This window comes from Mytilus edulis, chromosome 2 (genome assembly GCF_963676685.1).
Source record: "Mytilus edulis chromosome 2, xbMytEdul2.2, whole genome shotgun sequence".
In the NCBI taxonomy this organism is placed as follows: domain Eukaryota; kingdom Metazoa; phylum Mollusca; class Bivalvia; order Mytilida; family Mytilidae; genus Mytilus; species Mytilus edulis.
In genome coordinates, this window is record NC_092345.1 from 44,450,399 (window position 1) to 44,477,440 (window position 27,042).

A 27,042-nucleotide genomic window follows, 5' to 3' on the forward strand; every position below is an offset into this window, starting at 1 on the left:
TGACCCAAAATGTCTGCGCCCTTGTGGACTAAATCGTAGTAAACGCAATAATACAAATTCTATTTCAATAACCTAATAAACCATTTTTTTAATTTATTTCACTTCATTCAATAATTCTATAATATTTTTAAAGCGCCACCTACAATATATAAGTACAAAGGAGAAACTACAATTGTGATAATTATTTTACAAGAGAGGATAATTTACAAGAGAGATTACTCTGTCATCACGACAAAGATTGAAGATTGAAGAACTTCTCTAAGGCAGATTTACCACAATAAGTAATTATTTACCAATGCAATTGTAAAATTTGACTGCACAGACATATTTAGTACATAATTACTAACTTTTGAAAATCTCCATGTTGTTTTTTGTGCGTGAAAACGTGTTTTTTCTCTCTGTCATTTCTTTCTTTATTTCTTATGCCTTATGACATGCATGGTGTGCTGATCTTACATAGTCTGCAGGGGCTGATCCAACCGTTTTCAAAAGCGGGTTCCAAACCCAGGATAAAGGGGGGTTCCAACCATATGTCATCATTCAAATGCATTGGTCGTCCCAAAAAGGGGGGTGTTCCAACCCCCTGGAACCACCCCTCCCCCTTGATCCACCACTGGTCTGCAACTAAGTGCTAGATCACACCACTTTGCTCAGATCTTCAGTCATTTCTTGACTTGCTTTGGTGTCAGTTCCTGTGTCAGCTTTTGCTCTAGACATGTAGTTATATCAAGGATTTGTTTACTATAGTTACTATAATACTGTCTATACAAATCCTTGGTTATATTTCATCTCAATCTGTCAGACTCAGTGTTTTTTCAAAATGTGACTAGTTGACTCTCTAACATCTGAATAATTAGTGCTTCAACAACACTGATGAGTGATGGGCAAGGTGTTCCAAATTGGTGAATTTTGTTCAGTGAACATGTTTGATATTATATTTTGTTGCACCATATTGTATTGGCATGATAGGCCAGTTTCTTGTCATATTCCATAGTTAGTGAAGTTATATTGTATGTTAACAAGTAAGGCAACACTTTATCATGCTTCTATCATGTCATGTCTCATTGCTGTTTATTTTAGTGTTGGTAATAAATTTAAGCTTCTTCAAGCTTTCTTCATACATGTACTATAAATTGCAGTGTGGTATCAGTTTCGTTGCTGCCCTTTGAACGTTTTCAATTGCTGATATATTTTTAACTTTATATTATCTCCATATAGCATATATCTTTCTAATGCTTAAACAATAGTAGGAATATTTCCAAATTGAGGCAGGTAAATGTCTTTCTATTAATCATATATAAATACATGTACTGTTTGATTTATTTATCTTTTCATTCATGTGTTGCTCAAAGTTTTGTTTGTTGTTAATCGTTACTCCAATGTTTTTTTTTCTCTAGATGTTCTAGTTTGGTTTTACACAGGTTGTATTTGTGGTTGGTATCATGTTGTTTCCCTGTTGTAAGACATGTAAGATCTTTACATTTCTTCAATGTGAAATCTTAGCAACCAAGTATTTGACCAAGTTTTCAGATGAGATTAATCTGATTGAATCCCAAAAATAGCCACTGATGCCATGGAAACTGCAAAAATGCCATATATTAAGGAGGCTAGAGGCTATAAACACTTTATATAAGAAATTCCTGATAACTTGATATTTTGTTCCTTTAAGTAAGTAGATCAAATTGATTTCAAAATGCTTTGAACCTAATGAAACTTGATATTTCATTAACTGGCAAGTATAGATGAGACTTTTGACTTTAGAATTTCTAAAATGATCACCATTGCCATGGAACAGCAGAAATGTGAATTTTTTTAAAATGCTCTGAATGAACTGAAAATTTACAGAAAATTGTATAGCAATGCATATATCTGCATTAACTTTTATTCTTTTTTTACTGGCTGCCGCTTAGTGACAATAGGGGATGGTTATTGCTTGCATTGGCAAATCAAGTTATCCTTTGTTATTTGTATCTGTTGAAAGACTTTGAATTTGATATCATTGGCAATCTGATGGAAAGATAATCATGATAATGAGCCATTTTTCTTCTTTTTACATTTGTATTTGCAAGATTCTAGTACAAAAAAAAATGTACTAACTTTTTTGTGTATAGAATACCAACCAGATATATACTTGTATTCTTCAGTATTGAGGCTTGCTGACCCACAGAAGAAGCATACATGTGTATTGGAATAAATAACAATGTTGTCGATTATTGACCTTTTCCGTGATGGTCCGACTGTTGGACAGTTTGATAGTTCACTATTTCAATAGTCTTGACACTTCAGTGGTATTACATTAACAATAGGATGAATATATAGTATCATCAATGATTTGCATATAGAATAGAATAAAAAAAAAAAAATCAGCCTTAAATTAAAAAAAAACTATATATATCCAAAATGTAAAAGTCAGTCTCATTTATTCAGTATATTGATTTCGGTTATCATTGATACATGATCTTCCAATTGCTGCTTTTACCTGGATAATTTTGAAGTCACAAAGCAAATATGTATCTTATTCTATAAAGGTATGAATGGTATGGAGAAGTTTTGCATATTTTGCCAAAAAGACTTATTGTCTCAGTACTGTAATGCAGCAATAATAAGATGAGGGGATGACCATTTGAAATTAATTCTTATCCTATTCAGGCTATTGTAAGTAGAATAAGGGAATAGCAAACATTGTTGTCTGATTGATTGTGCTCAAAACAAGATTCAAATAAAATATGTACATTGAATACATGACATATATGTCACATCTTTTTTTGTAGTTTTAAAGAACAAAATGCAGCCTGTTCGAAGAATGATAGCATTATGCCAAAGTTCACAATGTCAGCATATGTTGAAATTGAGATATAAGCATGGTAAATCTCCCAGCATTCAACACCGGCTCTATTGCACAGCTGGGGAATATAAGTATAGAAAATCTGCATTATTTGCCAAAAGACAACGTAAAGTGAATCAAGAGAATATTCCAGTTGAACTTGACATTGATATTGAAGAGAGGCTAAAGGTTAAAGGTCAACTTCTCTCTGAACTGTCATCTAGGAACATCCATGATATAGATATTGATCAGTTGGTATGATATTTTGATATTTTATATGTAACGTCACTTTATTATGTTTGTTCAGGTTTTATATATTCTTGCTAATAATTTTGTTTTTATTGACAACCAAAAGACTTTACACTGCAAAATTTTGAACAGTAAACGATAGTTCTATCTGGAAAAATTATATGGAAGCTTACTAGCTAGGTTTTAAAGTTCCTGGTACAATAATGATACTTTTTTCATCTTGTAATATCATCTGTATTTGGGTCAATATCCCTTATGTGCCTCAAATGGAGGAATACAAAAGTTGTGCATAAACAAAAGATTTCTGTGTAGTGATATTGGACATGTTTCAATTCTTAACAAATGATTGAGCTTAACCATTTGTGCTGATTTTGAGAGCAGAGGATCATAGAATAAATGCGTAAAAACTATAGAGTTATTGAATGTGAGCAAAGAACTTAATTTTAATAGAAATTAAAAACCAATTGTTCAGAGAACAATTGAAGGCCTTTCCACCAGTTTATATCTATTTTGATATTAAAATATAAAAAATCAGTCTAAAATGTCAGTTCATATGGCTTTATGATGTATAAATATGAATTTAAAGCAAAGGCCAAAATCTAGAATGTCAAATTAACCTATGACCTTGACCTCAATTTCAAGGTCACAAACTGAGGATTTCAAATCAAAAGACCCTAGTCTCTAATATGTATGGTTAATAAGTGATATCACTTTAAACATAATTTAAGATATGATAGGAGCTAAAACTCCCATTCATTGTTTACGCACCCTTTCAACTAAAATTATTTAGTTACCGCATGTCGCAACTAACAATTTATACAAAATAATTTGTCGATATCTTATAAGGTTAATGAAAATGAGTGAAAATAAGACAAATTCAAAAATTAGAATATGACCTTGACCTTTGACCTTGACCTTTGAGCTTGACCTAATTTTCATTTTTTTTGGACCAAGGACCTCAAATCAAAAGATCCTAGTCTCTATCACTTCACTGGTGTTCCAGTTTAAAATACATTTCAAAATTTCAAATACAAAAAGGGAAATGACTCTCATATGGAGCGTTCATATTGTTTCGGTCGAAATTGGACAAATCATGCGAAGGATATAACGAGCAATTTTGTAAAATAAATTTGTCGTAATCTTTTACGGTTGCGAAGGAGTTGTGATCACAAGGAAAACAGTGTTTGGGGAGATAGCTCCTACAAAGAAAAGTATTGCTTACGCAGGGTAAATTTCAAAAGCGCATAAACTGTTCGATATCATATACCAAATATCTAAGCGACATATTGCGAAACAAATGTTTATCGCAAGAACAAAATTTGGCGGAAGAAAAAAAAAAAAAATTAAATCAGAAGAAAAACAATAGGTCTTTCCACAGAAAAGTGGAAAGACCTAATAATTGTGTGAAAAAAGGGATTTTAACCTCTAGGAGCCGCATCATGAAAGAATTTTTTCAGAAAAATGAATCTCACTTCAAACCCATAAAATTTAACCATACATGTGAAAATGTCTCAGCTTTGAACTTGGGACCCAAAGCCAATGTCCCCTAAAATTTGGTGTAGGCTTTTCTTGTATAGGACTATATATGTGGGCTATAAAATATAAGCTGTGGACTACCATGCCAAAATTTTAACTTCAATCCCTGGGTTGTGTACAGTTATACTTAACAAAATTACTTTTGATAGTAGATGATTGTTGTTGAATTAAAAAGCATATACAAGTATAGAGATGTTGTATGTGAATATATATAACTTTATAAATTGTTACTTTTTTTACTAGCCGGATGATAGAAATAGTCAATAATTCAAGGAAACTATTAACACCTCTTATCATTAGATTGTTTTTCATGAAAACGTTTCTCAATGTCATATGGAAAATACACCATTGACTAATCTAATTTATTAATAACTATTGTTAATGCCAAAGTGGACATCCTGGGGAATAACATGACCTTTCCATTTATCTCCCAGTGTTTATTAAATGCCAAAAAATAAATGTTATTCTGGAGTCAGAGTCTATCTAGCATCATTGCCAGCAAAAAAAAAAGTGGTTGAGGATATAAAATAACAGTAAAAGATTAACAAAAAACAAAAAAATATAAAGTTTGTTAGAATTTAATCTGGAAGACCTAAACAAAATGGCTAAAACAATCAAAGATCAACTTATCGAAGGTTGATTCAGCCTGAGGTAGTTTCAACCTTTTTGTTTAATTACAATTGTATAATTATAATTTTTTACTGGAAATAAATTCAAATTTACTGACAAAATAAATCATTCCAAGTACTAACTACTAGGGTTATGACATTTTTTTGGACAGACAGTAGATCAATGGAAAAACTTTATAGATAATAATTCCATGTTTTACTCCAAACAGTATTGACCTATTCAAATAGAAATATATGTAATAGAGATTCAAGTTGATAATTTCATTTAATAATTCATTACTTTTCTAGGAAAGAGATTACAAAAAACTAAAAGAATTGGAAAAAAGAGAATTGGAGTTAGAAGAACAAAAACAAGAATGCACAAAGAAAGTAGCAGTCCTTTTTCAAGCTAAGGTATTTTATATAATCATTAAACTTTTTCAGAAAACAGAAGTCTGTCTTATCTGTGTCACATGAAATTGCCTGATGATTCTAAAGGTTCATACTGGAGCAGGAGAATCTGATGATATTGGAAAATACATGTGTAAATTGAACATATTGGTTTGCATGCCTTTGTTTTTAAGCCAATACAAATTATGACAGATTTTACTTTTTGTCATTGATGTATTATGATTTATACAAAGTTTCACCATAAATTAGAAATCCTTCAATTCCTTTTACACATCCTTGATTTTGGTTAAGTTTTGCTAGACTTGCTACATGTCAATTCCTTATTTTATTTTTTTCAATTTTGCCCTTTAACAATTTTACTGCTATAACTAAGAGATTACCATTATATGGAGATCTGCAGAGGGCAATCAGTCTACTGGCAGTTTTCAATAAATATAAGTTAGTACGAAAGAAATAAAAGAAAGGGAATTGTAGCAAGTCTAAAGTTTTGCATGAAAGTCCAGATCTAACCTGCAATTAACAATGTAAGAATTATCTTTTGATTGATACATTCTGGTCCCAGATTTTTTTAAGCATGAATGGTTTCATGTTAAAAAAGGTGCGAAAGATATCACACGAACAGTCAAACTCATAAATCGAAAAATAAAGTGACAACGCCATGGCTTAAAATGAAAAAGACAACAGACAAATAATAGTACACAAGAAACAACATAGAAAACTAAAGACAGAGCAACACGAACCCCACCAAAAACTAGGGGTGATCTCAGATTAAAGTTTGCTGTAAATATCAGATCTAAGTAACTACAAATCAGAGGAAGGATTCTTGTGAGTTTATGTATTACGTCACTTGACAAAAGCATACACTTTAATTATATAGATCACTTTTACTTTCATTGATGATTTAAATTAAAAAATAAATAATAGGTGAGGGAATTAGGCATCAGTCATGAACATCATTTTATTTTACAGCTAAAATAAGTTAATGTTGCTTTAGGACTATAATAGACTAATTCAAAAAGAACTGATGAAATAAATTTAAAAAAAATTTACATATCAATTTTTTTTAACATTGGAAGTTCCTGTTAAAAAATATGGCAATAATCTTGAAATAAAGGGATTTAAGAACTCATTGGTCTTTGGTTGAGAGGCCAAATTGAGTTTTATATATTATAAAGTTAATTTAGCTAGAAAAACTATGTGTGTTATATTTACCAAATGTAGTTTCAAACCATTCCAGAATCTATAAGATTTCATTAAAAATAACTTGAACCTTGATCCAAGATTACACTTATGCCACAATTTTTCTCAATCCCATTTGATAAGAAGATATTTCAACCAAAATTTTAAGTAAAACAGTCTTCAGTGGCAAGTTGAAAACACACAGATGATAATATTTGTACTTGGGTACCTTTAGATCTTTTTGTATATTGAAAGATGTAGTAGTTAAAACCAAATTACTGGTTCGATTAAACCTAAAAAATCTGAAGTTGCTTGATGGTTACCTGCATAAAAGTTATAAAAAAAAAATGACATATTGAAAATTCTGTCTGTCATATCTTTATTGTTGTAGATTTAGATTTGATATTATTTTCTTTTTGTTTTTGTTTTGTAGAGAGAAAATGTGGAATCTTCAGATGACATAGAAAAAGAGCTTAAAAATGTGGTGGCAATAGGAAGAGAAACGAAGAAAAAGATCAAAGATTTATTTGTAAGAGCACTAACTGGCAATTTTCGGATTTTTAATGAGACAAACCTTTACGAAATTATCATTTCTTCAAACTTTGTTAAAAACACCACAATTTTTTATTGATTTAACAACATACATTTGTTTTGGTAAACAAAAGATAAAACCAATGTAAAAATAAGGAGACATTTTGTAATTCTCTGTTTTTCCTGCTCAAACCACTTAATTGTCATAACGTACTGTAGTGTGCTCTCTGTCTGAGTAAAACCATAAACTTGAAATTGGAATTGCTGCTTCTCTGCTAGGTACATCACATTAAGGAGCAAGAAAGATTGATCAGCCCAGAATCAGAAAAATGTTTCTTATGAAAATTGATAGATGTGATATGATTGAAAGTGAAACAACTTTCCACTGGAGACCAAATGATGTAGAAGGAAGCCGGGTAGGGTGACAAGTCTTCTTGCAGACTGTTACCTTGTGACCTAGAATATTGACACATTTTATAAGTATTCATATCTCTATAACATGTTCCTTCCCTGATATGTAATATTTGCCGTTATACACCAATGTATCAGCAATTTTTTTCTTGCCTGGAAACTGATGTTAAAACATATGCATGTTTATCTGGTCGCAGCAGTACATAGGTTATACACATGAATAAAAGAAATGTTTGGTATTCAACTTGTCAAGCTCATTTTCTTGAGTCAAGCTACGAGCACAGATTATTAAAGAACTACTACATGTACTAGCCAAGCACTCAGTCTCTTAATGGGAAAACATACAATGACATAAACATTGGCAACCACACACCAAGCTACAAGAAACATATACTATCAAAGGCCTATTCAAGAAAAAAATTAAATATTTGGCGGTTGGAAGACACTTTTTTTAATGGTCATCACCGATACAATTGCATTTTACTTTGCATACATAACCATACATTTGAACTTCGTGACCTGCCCCAACCCATATCAAAATATTAAAGAGCCGAATTTTTTACCCTGATATAGCCCTAACATGAACACAGACACATTAACATCTTGTGGGTTTAAATAAAGGCAACTGTATTCGAGCCCTGTTCAATTCATAATCGATGAAGAGAAAGCAAGTCCTGATCACAAATTAAAACTTATGGAAACACCTCAATAAGCAGAGGAAAACAACAAAACAACAGAAACACTGAACTGCTACAAAATCAACATACATAGATACTACCATTTGATAACTTGACTTTTATAGAAATGTTCACTTCACAAAAGAAATAAATGCTACATCAACATCACAAAAAAAATTCATAGCATTCTGGTTTGTCTTGTTTAATCTATATAATACTGAATACCTTTAAAGTATATTTGTGTAAATTATAGATGTTGTTAATTACTTTCAGCCTGAAGTGACCAGTACAGCCGAAAGAGTTGCTTTGACCTCACTTAATTTACCTAACAGATTGCATGAAAATACTGTAAGTGTAGTTTATTTATAATTTTTTCTTTCACACACAATATGTTTAAACCCCATTGGAAGTAATATTTTATTATTTTTATGTCACTTCTGATTGGAAATTGGATACTTGATTCCTATAGTAGGCCAACAAATTCATGCATTTTATTGAAGTACAATTATTATAAAGATTATTTCTTGATGGTAAAATATTTCCTCAGCAGTTAAAGAAAATTGCTAGAAATGTAGCAAATCTTAAATCTGTATTGGAGATTTTCCACAAATACTTTGATTATGAGCATTTATCATGATTATGAAAATAACACTTTGTAAATATGGTGCATCAAATGCACTCTTCAGACTTCATGAATGTTTCATCAAGAATATTCAAACCCCAAAATCTTGAAGACAACGATAGAGAAGATTCATGGGCAGAGAGAACACGAAAAGTGAACCTCTCAAATAGACTATGCACTAGAAATCTTGAAATTTATACACTGCAATGGTAAAGTACTTTGCAGTATAAAGTCAGATTGTAAAACTAGTGTTTGATGTCTTTTGTGTTTGTATTCAGACTAATTCTATATGCAAGTGTCCTCATGCTTATAATGTGGAACCAAGATGTATTTAAAGTATACTTACTTGAGACTGATCACAAAATGTGGAGACATACATATATTTTTTACCTTGTATGTTTTTACAAGTAACTGCAATTTGTTATGATAAATTTACATTTTTTAGCCTTTATCAGAAGACAGAGTGGAAGAAAACTTCGACATTGGTGAGAAATTACTTTATAGACATTTATTCTTTGTCTCAGTGGAATTGTAAGGACACATACTCTACAACTCTTTTATTCAGTTCACAATAAAACAAGGAAAGAAATCAAAAGGACAGCATTTCAGAATATAAAAAAAATTAAGCATGGATTACAACGACAGGTTGTCAGGATTGTCTTAACTTTTGCCAAGTGAAACAAGAATGTGTCCATAGTACACAGATGCCCCACCAGCACTTTCATTTTCTATGTTCATTTCTAATATAGCATTAAAACCTGATAGATCATATCATATGCATATGTGAACTGAGTTTCTCAAGTTGAAAGGACTTCATCTTTATAAAAAAAATACCTTGACCAAAAACTCTTACTATTGTAGGTGGGGCATAAAAACATATATATACCTAGGTTTTACCTACAAATAAAAAGCAAAATTTCTATATATGAAAGTGCTAAAAAAATGTTCAACCTTATTCCTAGTAAACAGTGTCTTTCTACTTTTGATAGTACTAACAAATGTTTTTCATTGAACCACTTTTGAAATAGTAAATTTTTGGCCAGCTCAATAGCCTGACTGGTGATTGGAAGTATGAGTTTGAATGTCAGAATTTATTTCATCATCACACAAAGATAAAAACCTGTGGGAAAAAAAAAGAAAAATTGTTTAAGTCAGAGCTAGTTTAAATTTGTGACTTGGTCTTTATATGACATGTATACAGACTTTATTTAAATTTATAAAATTGTTTGTATTATAGTATTAAACACATTTTTTCTAGAGGTTTTTGATGTGTAAACCGGGGCGATTAACTCACAAACTGAATAAAAGTCCGAAGGACTTTTTTTGTAAAATTTGTGAGTAAGAGACCCGGTTTACACGTACATCTATAACCTCGTGAAAAAATGTGTTTAATCCTTATAATTCTTCAGCCAAACAAACGCAATTATCAATTTACATTATTTGTTTCATGGCTGCTATATTTACCATCAAAATCATAATGGCATATTGTAACTAAGGAGTACGCCGCCATCTTGAATTTTTAAAACCATAAATTTCCGATAAAGGCAACAGAATCTAAAATGAAATAGCACCAACCTCAAAAACTTCATTTTAATCAAATATTGTCCGAATTTGAAGCGTACATGTAACGAAATAATTTTTCCCTTGAAAATTTTCATTCGTATGACGTGGTGTTTTGCCATGACGTAAATTCACCAAATTCTTCTTGAAACTTTGCTGAATTTTCTTTTTCTTTTTGTTATATATGCTTAAGAATAGAAACAACTGATACGCAATTGTTTTATAGTCTCAATTTGCTGAAAATCCCAGTATTTCTGCAAGAATGTGTATCGCTCATGAATAGATCACGAAAGTAATTTTGGAAACATGGTTTATTTGATGTGTGAATCAAGAGAAAAATTCTAATTGACCAATCCAAGTCAAGTATTTAAAGATATTCAAATGATATAAGAATTATTTGGTAATGACACAATAATTACTGAAATATTTCTTTCTTTCAGATACAGATAAATCAGAATCTTTGTCACATATAGAAATAGGTGAATTGTTTGATTTAATCAAATTCAGGTAAGAGGAATAGATCAAATGAAGAAAAAAAAAGGATTAATTGACAAAAAAATGTTTTATATAATAGATATACAGGATCTACAATAATGCCAAGATGTCTAGACCTGAATTTACTCAATGGAGTTTAAATGATAATCTTCAAATTATTTTTCTTCGATTTTGTTTAAAATTTAAGATAGACAGAGACTGTAAATAGCAAAAATTATCTAAGTATTTAGAGATTATGAAAGATGCAAATTCTGAAATATATTATTCCGAGTTCAAATACTGTATATAAGTTATATGATTCAAAACCAATTTAAAAAAAAAACGGTTTGAAGAGTTCATGAACTTAGAAGAACTTCATTAGTTGAAAGTTACATCAAGAAAAATTGTGTTTGAATGTCAAGTTTTGAAATATTTGTGCTTAGGGCTATTCCATGTATGGGGGGTTGGAAGGCAGTTTTGGTCAGCACCCGCCACCCAGACAATTGTAATTGAGAATTATAGCTATATATAGTGCATTATAGTGTGAAAAGTTACTCTGATACCCATCACCCATGTATTATTAATATAATGTGCCTTCCAACCCCCCATACATTTTTTTATGGAATAGCCCTTATTTGATTTTTTAAGCAGGCAGAAGAATTTTCTCATATTAACAAATTATCCAACTTGAAGAAAGAAAAAAGATATATTAAACACTATTTTAATGCTTATGACAATACGTTAAAATGTGCATCACACAAACTCTATATAATTGTCAATATGTCTTTAATTCATAGTCATTGTTTATAATATCACATATTAATATAGTCATTATTTACAATACTTATTATGAATGATTAACTATGTAATTAATATACCATGAGCCGTAACCATTTATTGTTGATGAGTTTGTGCTAAGAAATATTTGTATTTGTATTTATAAGGGAGCTACCATTTGATTTTTATGGGGGGGCTAGGATGAAATTTGAAAAAAATAGGCAGGACAAGAGTTTTGAGTAAAAAAAAAAGGCAGGATGAGACAATTGCCAAAAAAAAAGTCAGGACGACAATTTAGGTAAAAAAAAGTCAGGATAAACTAAAAAAAAAAAAAAAAAAAAGCAAGACCAAACAGAGTGAAAAATAAAAAGGCAGGACAAAGATTACAGCTAAAAAAAAATGCAGGACAAAATTTTTCATCCTAGCCCCCCCCCCCCCCCCATAAAAATCAAATGGTAGCTCCCTAATGCAATTTTTTTTCTTGCAAGTTGTAAATATTTGGATATTTCTTTTCAGCAATATAGGAAACAGAGCATTTTATTTTAAAGACAGTTTGTCTTTACTGGAACAAGCTTTAACAAATTATTTTAGTGAAAGATTACGAGATGATGGCTATACACAACTCACATGTCCAGAATTTTTTAAACCTCTGATTGTGGTAAGAAACAAAAATCAGTGTCTCTTAACCTTTTTGCAATGATAGTATAATGTTGGCATGCACTAAAGTTGTTAATTTATGAAAAGAGTACATCCAATCTATGAACATTTCCAGAAATTTAACAATGAAATATTTATTAATAAAATATTTATCAATAAAATATGTATCAATAAAATATTTATCAATGAAATATGTGAAGATTTGGTACCTATATAAAACGTTTACACCCGCTGCATTTGTTTGCACCTGTCCTAAGTCGGGAATCTGATGCTCAGTAGTTGTCGATTGATGATGTGGTTCATAAGTGTTTCTCCTTCCTTGTTTTTTATATAGATAAGAACATTGGTTTTTTCGTTTAAATGGTTTTACTCTATTCACTTTTGGTGCCTTTATAGCTTGTCGTTCAGTGTGATCCAAGGCTCTGTGTTGAAGATGTACCATGACCTTTAATTATTTACTTATACAAGTTATATATGGATGGAGAGTTGTCTCATTGGCACTCATACCACATTTTTTTTTTATATCTATCAGATATTCAATTCACAAAATTATGTTATACTTGTGAAGAAAATTACATAACTTTTGCAATGTTCAGGAATTTAATATCTGATCTAAAAATATCAATGATGTCATTGTGAAAGTCATCTTTAAAGATTTGAGTTATCTTTCTTTGTACAGAATTGAAATTGAATCAACTACAACCAGTGGTTTATACAATGCAATATTTATATTTACTTCCGACTTATAAACTAAAGCAATCTTTACCCTTCAGTGTTAACAAGCACTTTGATTTTAAATTTTATTCATATTATTTGTTTTTTTTCCTTAAATTTTATAATTATGTCTTTTGTGCATATAAAAATATTTGGAAATGCTGTTAATTCAGAAATTATTGCAATGTTTTTATTTTTGTGAAAAATGCAACAGAGTTATCATCGCAATAATTAAAACTCCCATTTTGGAATTTTTTTATATGAATCAAACAGAATTTTTTCTGACTATTGACAAAACTAAAATTGTATTTAGTCTAAAATGACAAATTCGCAATAATAAATGCACGCAATAATTTCTGAATTTATGGTACACATTTGAATCTATGAACATGTTATTTAATATTTGATGCATATCATTTTACTCTGTTTTATACATGTATTATATTTTGTAGGAAGGTTGTGGAATGGAGTCTGATCAGGAGGTATGTTTGAATTATAACATTCCAATACAAGATAAGATTTTATATGATTCATAATGTGACAACAGTCCACCAAAGCTCAAATGATGAAGATATCTTCAATTATATGCCTTCATCAATGAACCTTATAACTCAAAGTAAGCTACTAAAGGTCCAGAGCTTACAAAATTTTGAAACCAGTTCAAAAGAGCAAATGAAAAACAAATATAACAGACAGCAACCAATGACGATCACAGGATTACAGGCCCTCCACTTTGGAAAAAAAAATGTAGACGGTTTAAACATTCACATATATCTATTATTTGTAGAAACTTTATCTTGTCCATTGATTGATTGATAAAACATTTTCAGTATCTATGTCAAATCCAAATGCTTAAATTTAGAGAAAAAAAAACATGCAAGATGTGCAGGTAAACCCTCTTCCTTGCATTCATTTTACCTCTGTTTTCATGACGGCTGAATTAAAAAAAAAAATGATCTTAATTTTTTATCATTGCATGCATATTGATCTACTATTAGAACCAATTATTGTCTTGCAAGAAAATAATGTATAAGCAAAGTGTTTGGTCTTACTTTGATGAAGTTGAACTTAACTGATTGCAATTAGCAAATTATCGTCCAAATTATATTCGAGTAAATGTTTTAACTGTTGAAATGGTACCTAATGCACTTCAACTTTGACTCTATTTGATATAATTCTTGGTTGCCATACAAATGTTAAATATTGTTGTTGAACTTTCACAAACTGGATATTTACAAAAAAAACATATAAGAAAGATTAACACAAAGTAGTTGCATTATTGATGCAACACTAGGTTGTACTGGAAACACTGAAAATTCTGATTGGAGAGTTACCTTTCTCAATGTTAAAGAATAGCAAATACTAAAGCACCAAAACAAATATAATTGAGACAACACTGAATGCAAAATTGAAAATGGAGGAATTCAATAGTTTACCATCTTTGAATTATTTATTTTTTAGGTTTTAAGATTGAAAGAAAGACCAGAGAATCCTTCAGATGATTACTTGGCAGGGGTGTCCATAATGTCTTTTATTGGTATGCTGATTTAGATTTTGGGTGTTAGAATACCAGTAAATGTATACAAAAAAAAAATCAATTTTTTGGTATCATGTGATCCTCGGCATCAACCCAGGGCTCACGCTACCAGGCGACTTGGGCGAAGAAGTCGCCTTCCCGACCGTCACTTCGCTTTCCCCGACCCCCAAAAGCGAAAACAAGTCGCCCTGTTCTTGACGATAGTCGCTTTCAGTCGCTCCCGTCATCGGACATTTTCAATTTTTACCAAGTTGATGAAACATCAATTTTTTATTGATAATTAAAGAAATTCAGACATAAACGATTCATTATCTTTAGAAAAGAGGTTGAAGCATTGTCTTCGCAGTGTGTAGCAGGTTATTTGATAAAAATACAACTTTTTATCACTTCGTGCATTTCCGGTGCTTGTTACTCGAAAACGTACATCAACCTCAAATTCGGCGGCAAAATAAGTTTGTTACTTCATTTAAACGTGATAAAAGTTGCCTCCAGTAAATTTTTAATCCATTTATTGCATTTAAAACGTCATGTTCCTTTCCAAATAACTTGTCAAACATCGTTTATTTTTGTAAATTTTCTTGCATTCGTCCGCCATTGACCGATTTCTAAACTCCGGATCTGAACCGGACCAGCTATGACCGAAATCCGTACTTTTACAATAATTATGACGGACGCACGGATGGAACAGCTGACAGAAAAATATTGATCCCAAAGGGAAAAATTACGCATTCCACACGCATTAAGAGACTTTTGATTACATCTAATTGATTGGTGTATATAATTCCCTATATTTTTTATGGATTGTTTCAAACTATTGATTAAAGTTGCTTAACTCTGAGACTATTATTAATACTAATATCAATATATTCTGGCCCAGCTTAATAACTTTTATATTTTTTTATGAGAAACACTGAATGTCATACACAAGATAATTTTTAATTAGATTGTAATTGATATATAATAATTTCTTTACATTTTTTTAAATAATTTTTTTTTTTAGTGCTAGATAGTTAGTTGGTAGTTTCTCACAAGAACCTTAGTAAAACTTAAACAACTTTTAATTTCAAATGTTACTTTAATTGTAATTTTTTAACTCAGATATGAATTGAACAATATAAAAAGAACATTATTTACATATGGCCCTTTATACTATTGTAAAATCCAAACATTGTATCGCACCGCGCGAATGAGCACTTCTCTTTCAAATCTCACCACTTCTCCCTATTAGTTTCAAAAAGAGAAGTCACTTCTCCCTATAATTCTGAAGTAGTGTGAGCCCTGTCAACCACTGCCTTTGACTTATTTACTGAGTTGAAGTTAAAATTTAAAAAAAAAATTGTGAAAATATATGCAATTATTAGTACATATATATGAAAAACAAATCTGTCAACATTTTTCTTGCAATGACATAATACATTAAGTGGATAATATATTGAAAAGTAAAAAAGACCACACCAACGACTAAACAAAGACTAACAATAAGGTTCAGCATGGTCCAGATAGACTGACAGTACAGGCACACAATTTGGTTGGGTTAAATCAGTTTCATATGCACACAAATCTCCCCTCCTGTTCTTATGCATATATGGCTATTTCATTAAAATGCATGGGGTTGGGTAAGCAGGAACTTACAAAATATCCTTACAACGAAGAACCATATTTTAGATCATTTTGCAAAATGGTTATAGACACAGACTGAAAAAAGACCAATGACCAACATTCAATAATAAAACTTCACTTTCTACCCTCCCACATACATTTTTTAATGAAATAACCCGTATCTAGACCTTATGTTGTAAAATTGAGAAATGTAGTAAAAGATCTTCAAAGTCAGAAAAAGGATGACCACTACAAGTCAGATAAATTCTAATGATTTTTAAAGAATTTGATATCAAGGAAAAATTATCTGAGGTAACAGTTGATTGTCTAGATTCAATCTACTAAGCACAGTACACGTATGATTTTAAGCACAGTACATGTATGATTTTAAAGTCGAAATAAAATTTCATTATTATGAAATTGAGAATTGCTTCTGGTTTATATGTTTTATTAGCTCACCTGGCCTAAAAGGCCATGTGAGCTTTTCTCATCACTTGGCGTCCGTCGTCGTCGTCGTCGTCGACGTCGTCGTCGTCGTTAACAATTTTTCAAACATCTTCTCCTCTGAAACTACTGAATGGATTTGAATGAAACTTAATATGATTGTTCCTTAGTATATCCTGCACACAATGTGCGCTTCGATTTTTGATCCGTCAAAAAACATGGCCGCCGTTACTTAAAATAGAACATAGGGGTCAAATGCAGTTTTTGGCTTATATCTCAAAAACGAAAGCATTTAGAGCAATCTGACATGGGGTAAAAATGTTCATTAGGTCAAGATCTATCAGCCCTGAAATTTTCAGATGAATCAAACAAACCATTGTTGGGTTGCTGCCACTTAATTGGTAATTTTAAGGAAATTTTGCAGTTTTTGGTCATTATCTTGAATATTATTATAGATAAAGATAAACTGTAAACAGCAAAAAAGATCAGCAAAGTAAGATCTACAAATAAGTTAATATGACCAAAATTGTCAATTGACCCCTTTAGGGGTTATTGTCCTTTAATGACAATTTTTCACAATTTGTTCATCATATTTGCTAACTTTAAAAAATCTTCTCCTCTGAAACTACTGAATGGATTTGGTTAAAACTTAGCATGGTTGTTCCTTAGATTATCCTGCACAAAGTGTGTGCTTTGATTTTTGATCCGTCAAAAAACATGGCCGCCGTTACTTAAAATAGAACATAGGGGTCAAATGCAGTTTTTGGCTTATATCTCAAAAACGAAAGCATTAAGAGCAAATCTGACATGGAGTAAAAATGTTCATTAGGTCAATATCTATCAGCCCTGAAATTTTCAGATGAATCAAACATCCAATTGTTGGGTTGCTGCCACTTAATTGGTAATTTTAAGGAAATTTTGCAGTTTTTGGTCATTATCTTGAATATTATTATAGATAAAGATAAACTGTAAACAGCAAAAAAGATCAGCAAAGTAAGATCTACAAATAAGTTAATATGACCAAAATTGTCAATTGACCCCTTAAGGGGTTATTGTCCTTTAATGACAATTTTTCACAATTTGTTCATCATATTTGCTAACTTTAAAAAATCTTCTCCTCTGAAACTACTGAATGGATTTGGTTAAAACTTATCATGGTTGTTCCTTAGATTATCCTGCACAAAGTGTGTGCTTTGGTTTTTGATCCGTCAAAAAACATGGCCACCGTTACTTAAAATAGAACATAGGGGTCAAATGCAGTTTTTGGCTTATATCTCAAAAATGAAAGCATTAAGAGCAAATCTGACATGGAGTAAAAATGTTCATTAGGTCAATATCTATCAGCCCTGAAATTTTCAGATGAATCAAACATCCAATTGTTGGGTTGCTGCCACTTAATTGGTAATTTTAAGGAAATTTTGCAGTTTTTGGTCATTATCTTGAATATTATTATAGATAAAGATAAACTGTAAACAGCAAATATGATCAGCAAAGTAAGATCTACAAATAAGTCAATTTGACCAAAATTGTCAATTGACCTCTTTAGGAGTTATTGCCCTTTAAAGACTTTTTTCACAATTTGTTCATCATGTTGACTTACTTTAAAAAATCTTCTCTTATGAAACTGCTGTATCAATTTCAGCCAAACTTAGGCTAAATGAGTTTCAGAGTTTCAGAGTATCTAGTATAAATTTTATATTTCATTTCCTTGTATGTCAAGAAACATAGCTCCTATGGCTAAAATAGAACATAGGAGAAAATGATTTTTTTTTGCTTTTGAAGAAAATAGGACGATTCAAAGAACATTTAAATAAATTGAAAAGCCAAAATAATCATTGATGAGAGATTAAACCAAAAAAATTCAGGTGAGCCATTCAGGCTCTTGAGAGCCTCTTGTTAAAATTGTTCAAGTTTCTGGTAAAATTTGTATGTAAATAGTTTATGTTAAATTTGTTTTTGTGTAATTTATCAAATAACTGTAAAACTTTTTCAGCATATGTAGCAAAAAGTAGGATTAACCTTACAAATGAACCAATGAAATATTTTTCTTCTGGGCGGAGCTACACACCAGGTATGAAATAACTTGTATGTATTTATTTATCTGTAAGCAATTGAAAGATTGAAATTCTCTTTGTACTTGTTTACAAGAAACAAAAAATCTAAGAGAAATCTAGATTTGAAAGAATTTAAAGGAGATTTTATACGCCCATTTCGAGACGTATTATGATATACTGTTGTCTATCTGTTGGTTTGTCTGTTTGTCTGTCCATCCGTTGGTCATCAACATGTTTTGTGTTAAACTTTGGTGAATTGTATATATTTATTGACCTGAGCTCCCTTTTGTTTTTCATAAATTTTATAGATTTTACATTTCAGAGAAATGAGGTTTAATTCATTAAAAAAGGGTTTTTTTCCCAGATTTTGGACAATAACTCATAAATGCTTTCTTTAATAAGCAAGAAACTTTGGTAAATTGATTTTATCAGCTCCCTTTCGATTTTTATAAATCTAGAATTACATTCATGAGTTATGAGGTTTTATTCATTAAAAAAGGAGAGGATTTTCCAGTTTTTGGACAATAACTCAAAAATGCTTTTAGCAGTTCTCATGAAACATTATTGAATTGTTTATATTTTTATGCCCCATTTATGGGCATTATGTTTTCTGGACTGTGCATCCATTTGTTCTTCCGTCCGTTAGTCTGTCCGTTCATTCCTTCGTCCGTCCGTCTGTCCCGCTGCAGGTTAAAGTTTTTGGTCGAGGTAGTTTTTGATGAAGTTGATGTTCAATCAACTTGAAACTTAGTAAACATGTTCCTTATGATGTGATCTTTCTAATTTAAACACCAAATTAGAGATTTTATCACATTTTCACTCTCCACTGAACATAGAAAATGATAGTGTGGATGGGCATCCGTGTACTTGGGACCCATTCTTGTTTAATGTAAGCTCACTTTAGATTTTAAGAAAGTTAAGATTATACGCTTCTAAGTAATGGGGTTTATTTATTTCAAAAAGGGGGATTTTCCTGTTTTCGGACAATACCTCTAAAGTGTTTTGAGCAGTTATCATTAAACTTTGGTGTCTGGTTTATATCTATTGAAATAGCCTGGTTTATATCTATTGAAATAGATTCCCTTTAGTTTTTTATAAATTTCTGATATAACATTGAGAAGTTATTTCACTTCTTAGAAAACATGATGGGCATATCATCGCTCATGGTGCAGCTGTTTATTTTCCATGAACTCACATAAACTTATCTGACAAGATTAAAAAATAAACAAAAACTGCTATATTTTTTGACAAGTCAAATGATCTCATTTCACTTTTAACTCAGCATTGATTTATTTTTCAGAAAGAGAGAATCATAGTTTAGGACTATTTAATGCCACACAGTCAACGAAGGTTAGATAATAGATAGTTAGGATACTAATAAGAAACATTTTCAAAATAAATACAAGGTCTTAACTAATGTAAGCTGTGGGAAAGAAATTTATGGGGTAAATAGAAATAAGAAGATGTGGTATGAGTACCAATGAGACAACCCTCCATCCAAGTCAAATGAGTAAAAAGTGAACAATTATAGGTCAAAGTACGGTAATTTTTTATCCATCTCAGAGTAATTATTGCAATATGTATTTTCTTGCTATATATATTTATTCAATGTTCATTAAATCAAAATGTAATAAATATTTTGCAGGTTAATACATTTTCTATATGTAGAGACTGGGAAACATGTGACAATTTACTTCAGACAGAAAAAAATTATTTATGGAATATTTACAAACAATTTAATATTCCATGTAGGTATGTTAATTTACTTCTTGTTTTTTAATTCTAGGATAGTCCTAAAAAGCTGATTCGAACTCAAAAGTACAAACAGGAACAGAAAAAATGTTGTTAGAAATTAAATTATTTTAACAGTACAATGTAAAGTAGCTGTTTTTTTAGCATATCAATTTTGGTGGATTCCAATATCAAATAAAAAAAAGTATATGTGGTATGATTGCCAATGTGACAGCTCTACACAAAAGACTAAATGACACAAAAATTAACAACTATAGGTCACCTAAAAAGCCCAAACATGCATTGGATGTCATTTTTAAATTTGTATTCATCTATAGGTTTCAATAGGATGTTATTTGAGTTTGATTTATTTCCCTAGGTCCCCATTTAGGAAGGGTAAATGGTTGATTTTCTATTTGACTTACTAAAATTGAAACATGCAGTACTGTCCGATAAAAGATCCTTTATTAGATCTTAGTGCTTTATAATTCAATTTTAAATGTAACGCGTCTTATGATTGGCTGACTTTGTTTTGTTTATCAGACCATAGACATAATATAGTCATGTGACTATGACATCATCAACACGCTTTCATTAAATATTCCGCTTTAAAATGTAATTTAGAATTAAATTATAAGAAAAACTAATATTTTATCTGTCTATTGTTGATTCAGAATTGTGACAATATCATCACCATCATTACACAGGTCAGAGGAGATGAGAGTAGAAATTCAGTTTTGGGCCAAATCTCTACAAAAATATTTAAAAGTAAGTGAGCAACAACCCATTTGTCATAATAAAGGAACATGCTAAGTAAAAACTTCTGTAAGATTAATGCAATGTTTACTTAAACAAAACACACTATTTTCAAAAGCCTCTCAATTTAGCAACATTTGTTCAAAATATAAAAGAATGTTGATTTTTTTCTCAGCAGCAACATTGCTCAAAATATAAAAGAATGTTAATTTTTTCTCAGCATAAATAATGACTTGACTAGGCAGAATGCGACATGGTGTAATGTCTTGGCTGCTTACTGTAACTTCTTTGATATTTGTTGGATACCAATTTTCATGGTTTTCATGGGAACACATAAATAGACATAAATAAATAATGACTTGACTAGGCAGAATGTGACATGATGTAATGTCATGGCTGCTTACTGTAACTTCTTTGATATTTGTTGGATACCAATTTTCATGGTTTTCGTGGGAACAGGTGAATCACAAATTCAAATGTACAATGAATTACAAAATTACTTTGAGATTGTATGCAGACTTTGGTAATTATAAAAGTACAAAATCACATATCCACGAAAAAGCAAGTTTCCCACAATCCACAAAAATTGACACCCAGGAAAATCCATGGTTACATTTACACTCTGGAATTCAAGCACAAATATTTTATGGCTACTCAACCAAATTTTATTTCTGACAACTAAGCCTTTAATAGTATCACGGCTTGTGAAAATGTCCGAATGACAAGTGTGTCAACTAAACTATATGAAAGGATTGAGACCAGGTTTTATCAACAAAGTAAGCTACTATTCTAGCATCACTCGTCATTATGGCCTTATCTTAACTCGTGTGTAATAATACTTAAATAGTAGGACTCACATCAAATAGAAAATATGGCAAAATTTTGTATATTACAGATATCCTCAGTTTCCATGGTGACTGACTATATCAGCAGACGACTAATGATAAGGCATTATAAAGGAACATTACCAGTTTATATGGTAAATAATTAATATATGAGTTCATACTGTAGTAAATGTGAATATAAAATATTGAAAACTCTATGCATGATGCCTTTTTATTATAAAAAAAAATTATTTTTTTGTGGGGTGTAAAATTGGGTTTTGAATTTATTATTTAAGGTGGTACCTAACACTACAGGGAGATAACTCTGTAATATCAGCTAAACTTTTTAATTACGTTGAGTTGTGAAGGCAATATAAAGCTTCTCAATGATCAAAATTAATGTTTGTCAAACTGCTATATAACCAGTGTAATTTTTCTGATAAAACACTTGGTTCAAATTTTTTGAATTTTTTTATATTTTTGTTAAAGGGTCAAAGTAAATACTTTGTCAAAATTTTATGAAAATTAAACGAGCCAAATTAATTTTAGTGAAAGTGTTGGGTACCACCTTAAGTGAATTCAACTGAGATAACCCCTACTTTTTGTCTTGCTCAGTCTTTAATGTGCTGTTGTGATTTGTGTACTATTGTTTGTTTGTGTGTCCTTTTTTTTCAGCCATGGGGTTGTCAGTTTATTTCTGACTTATGAGTCTCTCTAGTATCTTTCTGTCCTCTTTTACTTGTATCAGTTGTTAGGCTTCATGAAGTATGTAATGTATATTGAATGTATGAATTTCATTAATTTACTATAACTTTATCATTGCTAAAATCAAACAAAATGCTATCTCTAATATGGTGATCTTTTAATTTAATGGCTTTCAACAGCCTGCTGGTAAATAGTACTGGTCTTTTCATTTAACCAGTAAATAATAATAATGCTGCATTTATGGTAACACTGGCTTTCAAAGCACTTTTACAAGAAAACATATCTACGAAACTGAAAGCAACTATTTTATTATTTCAGGTTCACTGTGAGGCTCTAGATGTTACAAGGCTAATTGCCATTTTAATGGAATATGGTGCTATACAACAGGTAAATAACAACAACAAAGAAAGTATGAAACAGTTTGTGTGTATTATAGAAGCAAAATATCTATTGTAATCCTTGATTTTTTGGAATACTTTAATGTTGTTTCCATACAATAACTTATGAACTATTCATCCAATGCTTAATACATTTGTTACTTTGATATTGATGACAAAATGGAGAACTATTTTCACCTTAATTGTTCAAGATATATAAACCTTGATTGACTGGAAAATAGGCATAGAAAGTGGCAGGTCAAACAAGCTTGAAAGTGCCATGCATTGGAATCAATTATACAGACAATTTCTGGTTAAGGGCATACCATACAGTTTTGATCCCGTATTTACACTTTGATAAAAAATTCCCTATAGACTATTTTTTACCTGATTAAATCAAATATGTAATAAAAAATATACCTTCATGTGCTACTTTTTGAGTTAAATGAGGTCGAAATTTGGTATATTTGCTAAAATTCGGATTTGTGGCCGTATTTTCTCTTTCGAAAGAAAGGCATAACTTTTTTGTTTAAAAGATAAACACAAATTGTTTTTTGTTAAATAATTTGTAATTTCTGTTTTTTATAAGTATCCTAAATATTTATGCATTTTTAATTAAAAAATAACTCATATTTATCAAATGGTTATGAAATGAGAAAAAAATGTCATTTTTTGCTGTATATTTATCCAAATTAAAAGAATGCACTATTTACAGTTTTATAAAATTTGGTCCACATAATCTCCCTGCACAAAACACAATGTCGTTTTAAAAAATAGGGGTCCATGCACTCGTTTTCAAATTAAATCAGTTTGAATGATAAAAAACAGTCGAAAAATGCATCTTTTCCCGATATGTCACAGTTTGACGTCGCGAAAATAACATTTTACGTTAGCAACATCATGACCTCCCCTGTAACTGTATCGTATGCCCTTAAGTGTGTCTACTTATGGTAGAACTATCCATATTTGTTCTAAGTTTGAGCTGCATTTTTTTAATGAAAATGCATGATGTCAAACTGTTGTTTAATGAATGTCTTACACAGCTATAGCCTATATACTTTCAAGGTTTTTGTTTTGTACAAACTATTAGCCAGTGGTACATTTTGTTGGTTTTACAAGATCTCAAAATAGGGGAAATAACTCCTTTATAAAAAATTCCCATTAACAGTACAAATATAAAAAAAGTTGTATGATTGCCAATGAGACAACTCTAAACAAGAGATCAAATGACACAGAAATTAACAAATGCAGGTCACCATATAGCCATTTCTAACGAAATAACTGTTGTAAAACTGAAGTTCTTTTTTTTTATAAAATTTTGTTTTGCTTTCAATATATATATAGATTCTACCTCTACATCGAGTGTAATAAGATATTTATCCACTTGAGACAGTTATATTATCAAATTTAAAATGCAAGGCTTGCTGAGTGTTTTATATATTTAAGATTTAAATGTCAAGAGTGGATAAATATCGTATTACACGAGATTTGGTGGAGGAATCTGTTTCTCTTATGATTTTCAAAATTATTGCTTCTTTGCGACTTATCTGCAAAAAGATTTGTTCTTTCTATGTGACGTCATCAGACATGGTCGCCTTTTTTTTATGCTGTCACAATATGAAATTCAGAGGAAAACAAGAATATTCTACGTCATAATCGGATTTTAACTAATGAAGAACTGAGATCAATCGAACCACACGTTGATTAAAAATTTTTATACAATGGGTGCAAAAAGGGATAAATTGACAAAGAATTATGAACAGATATATCATGTTAAGGAGGGGTATTTGCGAAAAATACCAGTCGAGAGAATGTTAAATTTCACGAGCCGTAAGGCGAGGGAAATTCATTCTCAAGACTGGTATTTTTCGCAAATACCCGTCAATAACATGATATATCTGTTTAATTACACCGAATGTTAATGTACTAAAACGCATTGATGATCGTGACGTTACAAGCGTCCAGTCGGATAGAGTATTTTTTGGCAAATACCACGGCAGAGAGGGTAAAAAAGGCATATCCTTTTAGCAAATACCCCGGCGACGTTAAAAATGAACGATATTCATTTGATAACAGTAAATTGGTGAAAAATACACTGACTATTAACCAATCAAAACCCCGGATTCTTACATAAGGTGTAATTAAAGAAATAATCTTATCGGTTAAACTACACAAGTTTATCTGCTGTTATCTATTCCTAACATAATTTTATATTTTCTTTTTCATGTAGGATACTTACAGTTTTCCTCAGCTGGAATTCCTGGACAAATACTGGATACATCCAAAATAACATTTACATAAATAAAAAGCTAAATTATGTGTGACTTATAAAAAATTTGTAAGGGACCCAGTGTCTCGCCTACTTTTGCTGTTAATCGCAGACTCAACAAAAATGAGGAAAAACATCAATAAAAATTTCCGTCTTGATACTGTATTTTGATTGAAAGAAGCTTCCAAGTTTGGAATAAATCAAGGATAGTTTATGAAAGTTATTAAAATTTTAAAATCTTTAACCACAGAGTGAATGTAATTGTTTCCACGCAGAAAAACTAAAGTCCATTTATAAGTAAAATACGGAAAAAATGGAATTTTATTTTTTCAAAATTTACTTCTGGATACTTTCTTATGATCATGAACAAGCTTCTGTCCAAGTTTGGTAGAAATCCAGTATAGTTTAAGTTATTAAAATTTCAAAAACTTTAACCACAGAGTGAATATTTGTGGATGACACCGATGACGGAATGTAGGATCGCTTAGTCTCGCTTTTTCGACTATAGTCAAAAGCTCGACAAAAACAGGAAAATATATCTTTTCATTGATAAAGAACAGAAGAGTAGAAACAAAAAATATCTATATATTCAACAATAAAAAAAATAGTGGACAGTGGTAGACTTTGTCAGAATTATGAATAAAGGGGATGTGAGTTAAACATCAATAAGCCAGCCAACAGTCTAACAACACGAAACAAAACAACATGAAATAAAAAAAATTTGCAAGTGGTACCTGTAACTTGAAGATATACCTTTCCTATATAGATGGATAGCTCCAAGTGCTGCTTGAATGTTGCTTCTTAAACAAAGAAAACAAAATGGGAAAATTCTTGTCTTTTTTTCGGTGAAGTTTAGTTTTTGATGTAATGGACTCTGTAGCAATACATAAATAATTGTGTCAGTAATAATCAATTTTTTGTCTTCCCTTTTTCCATTCTTCCAATGACATTAACACTTACTAACACATAAATGTATTGAAAGTGGGTGAACTGTGGCTGAAACACACCAAACTTTAAATCAATAACAGGACTTTGAAAAAGTTCTGAGAACCAACAACCTTGATATCACACCATTGGATTAATCTTGGCTGCAAATAAATAATAAACAGCTGTTCAAAGTTATTGTGATCTATCATTGAGGCAATTTTCAATACCAATTCATCATAATCTTGCTTGACATTAAGCTATAATGAAGTATAAATTCATGTTTCAAAATCCAACAGCTGATACTTGGGCAACTACAATCAACTAAAAGCAGTAAAAAGAAAGCTTATAAATTCATTTTGGGACAAAATAAACAAACTGTTTTATGTTTTCTATAAACAACAAAGTTATTGGAAAATAGTTGATTTTTTACCCAAATTGTAATGGTTATAATTTTGATTTTACTTCCTTGAGTTGCTCTTACTTGACAATACCAGAATGTCCTGCCACAGAGTAGGTGACCTTTCTAAAAATATATACCCTGAAGTCAAAAGTTTGTAATATGAAAATAGTCTTTGAAAAGCAGAGACAA

The 27,042-nt window shown here is 30.7% G+C and overlaps 1 protein-coding gene across 3 annotated transcripts; it reads left to right on the plus strand.

Moving 5' to 3' along the window:
* The first annotated feature begins 250 nt into the window (after window positions 1–250).
* LOC139512222 (serine--tRNA ligase, mitochondrial-like) lies at window positions 251–25,592 on the plus strand. 3 transcript variants are annotated; one of them, XM_071299669.1, is made up of 17 exons: window positions 251–281; window positions 2,772–3,079; window positions 5,527–5,631; window positions 7,241–7,336; window positions 8,700–8,774; window positions 9,494–9,533; window positions 11,049–11,115; window positions 12,376–12,517; window positions 13,683–13,712; window positions 14,692–14,767; window positions 18,804–18,881; window positions 20,165–20,214; window positions 20,510–20,616; window positions 21,270–21,363; window positions 22,247–22,330; window positions 23,199–23,267; window positions 25,488–25,592. In XM_071299669.1, exons 2-17 carry the CDS (start codon window positions 2,786–2,788, stop codon window positions 25,545–25,547), a joined length of 1,467 nt encoding a protein of 488 aa, XP_071155770.1. In that variant the 5' UTR covers window positions 251–281; window positions 2,772–2,785; the 3' UTR covers window positions 25,548–25,592. The 3 variants fall into 3 exon arrangements, with proteins under 3 accessions (XP_071155770.1, XP_071155768.1, XP_071155769.1); XM_071299667.1 differs by lacking the exon at window positions 251–281 and adding an exon at window positions 757–902; XM_071299668.1 differs by lacking the exon at window positions 251–281 and adding an exon at window positions 758–902 and having other exon boundaries at window positions 13,683–13,707; window positions 14,690–14,767.
* The last annotated feature ends 1,450 nt before the right edge of the window (window positions 25,593–27,042 follow it).

Coding starts and splice junctions, on each gene's coding strand:
- LOC139512222 (XM_071299667.1), top strand. CDS start 881: ATGGGCAAGGTGTTCCAAATTG. Junction 3,080..5,526: donor ATATAGATATTGATCAGTTG/GTATGATATTTT, acceptor TTACTTTTCTAG/GAAAGAGATTACAAAAAACT. Junction 13,713..14,691: donor GAATGGAGTCTGATCAGGAG/GTATGTTTGAAT, acceptor TTTATTTTTTAG/GTTTTAAGATTGAAAGAAAG.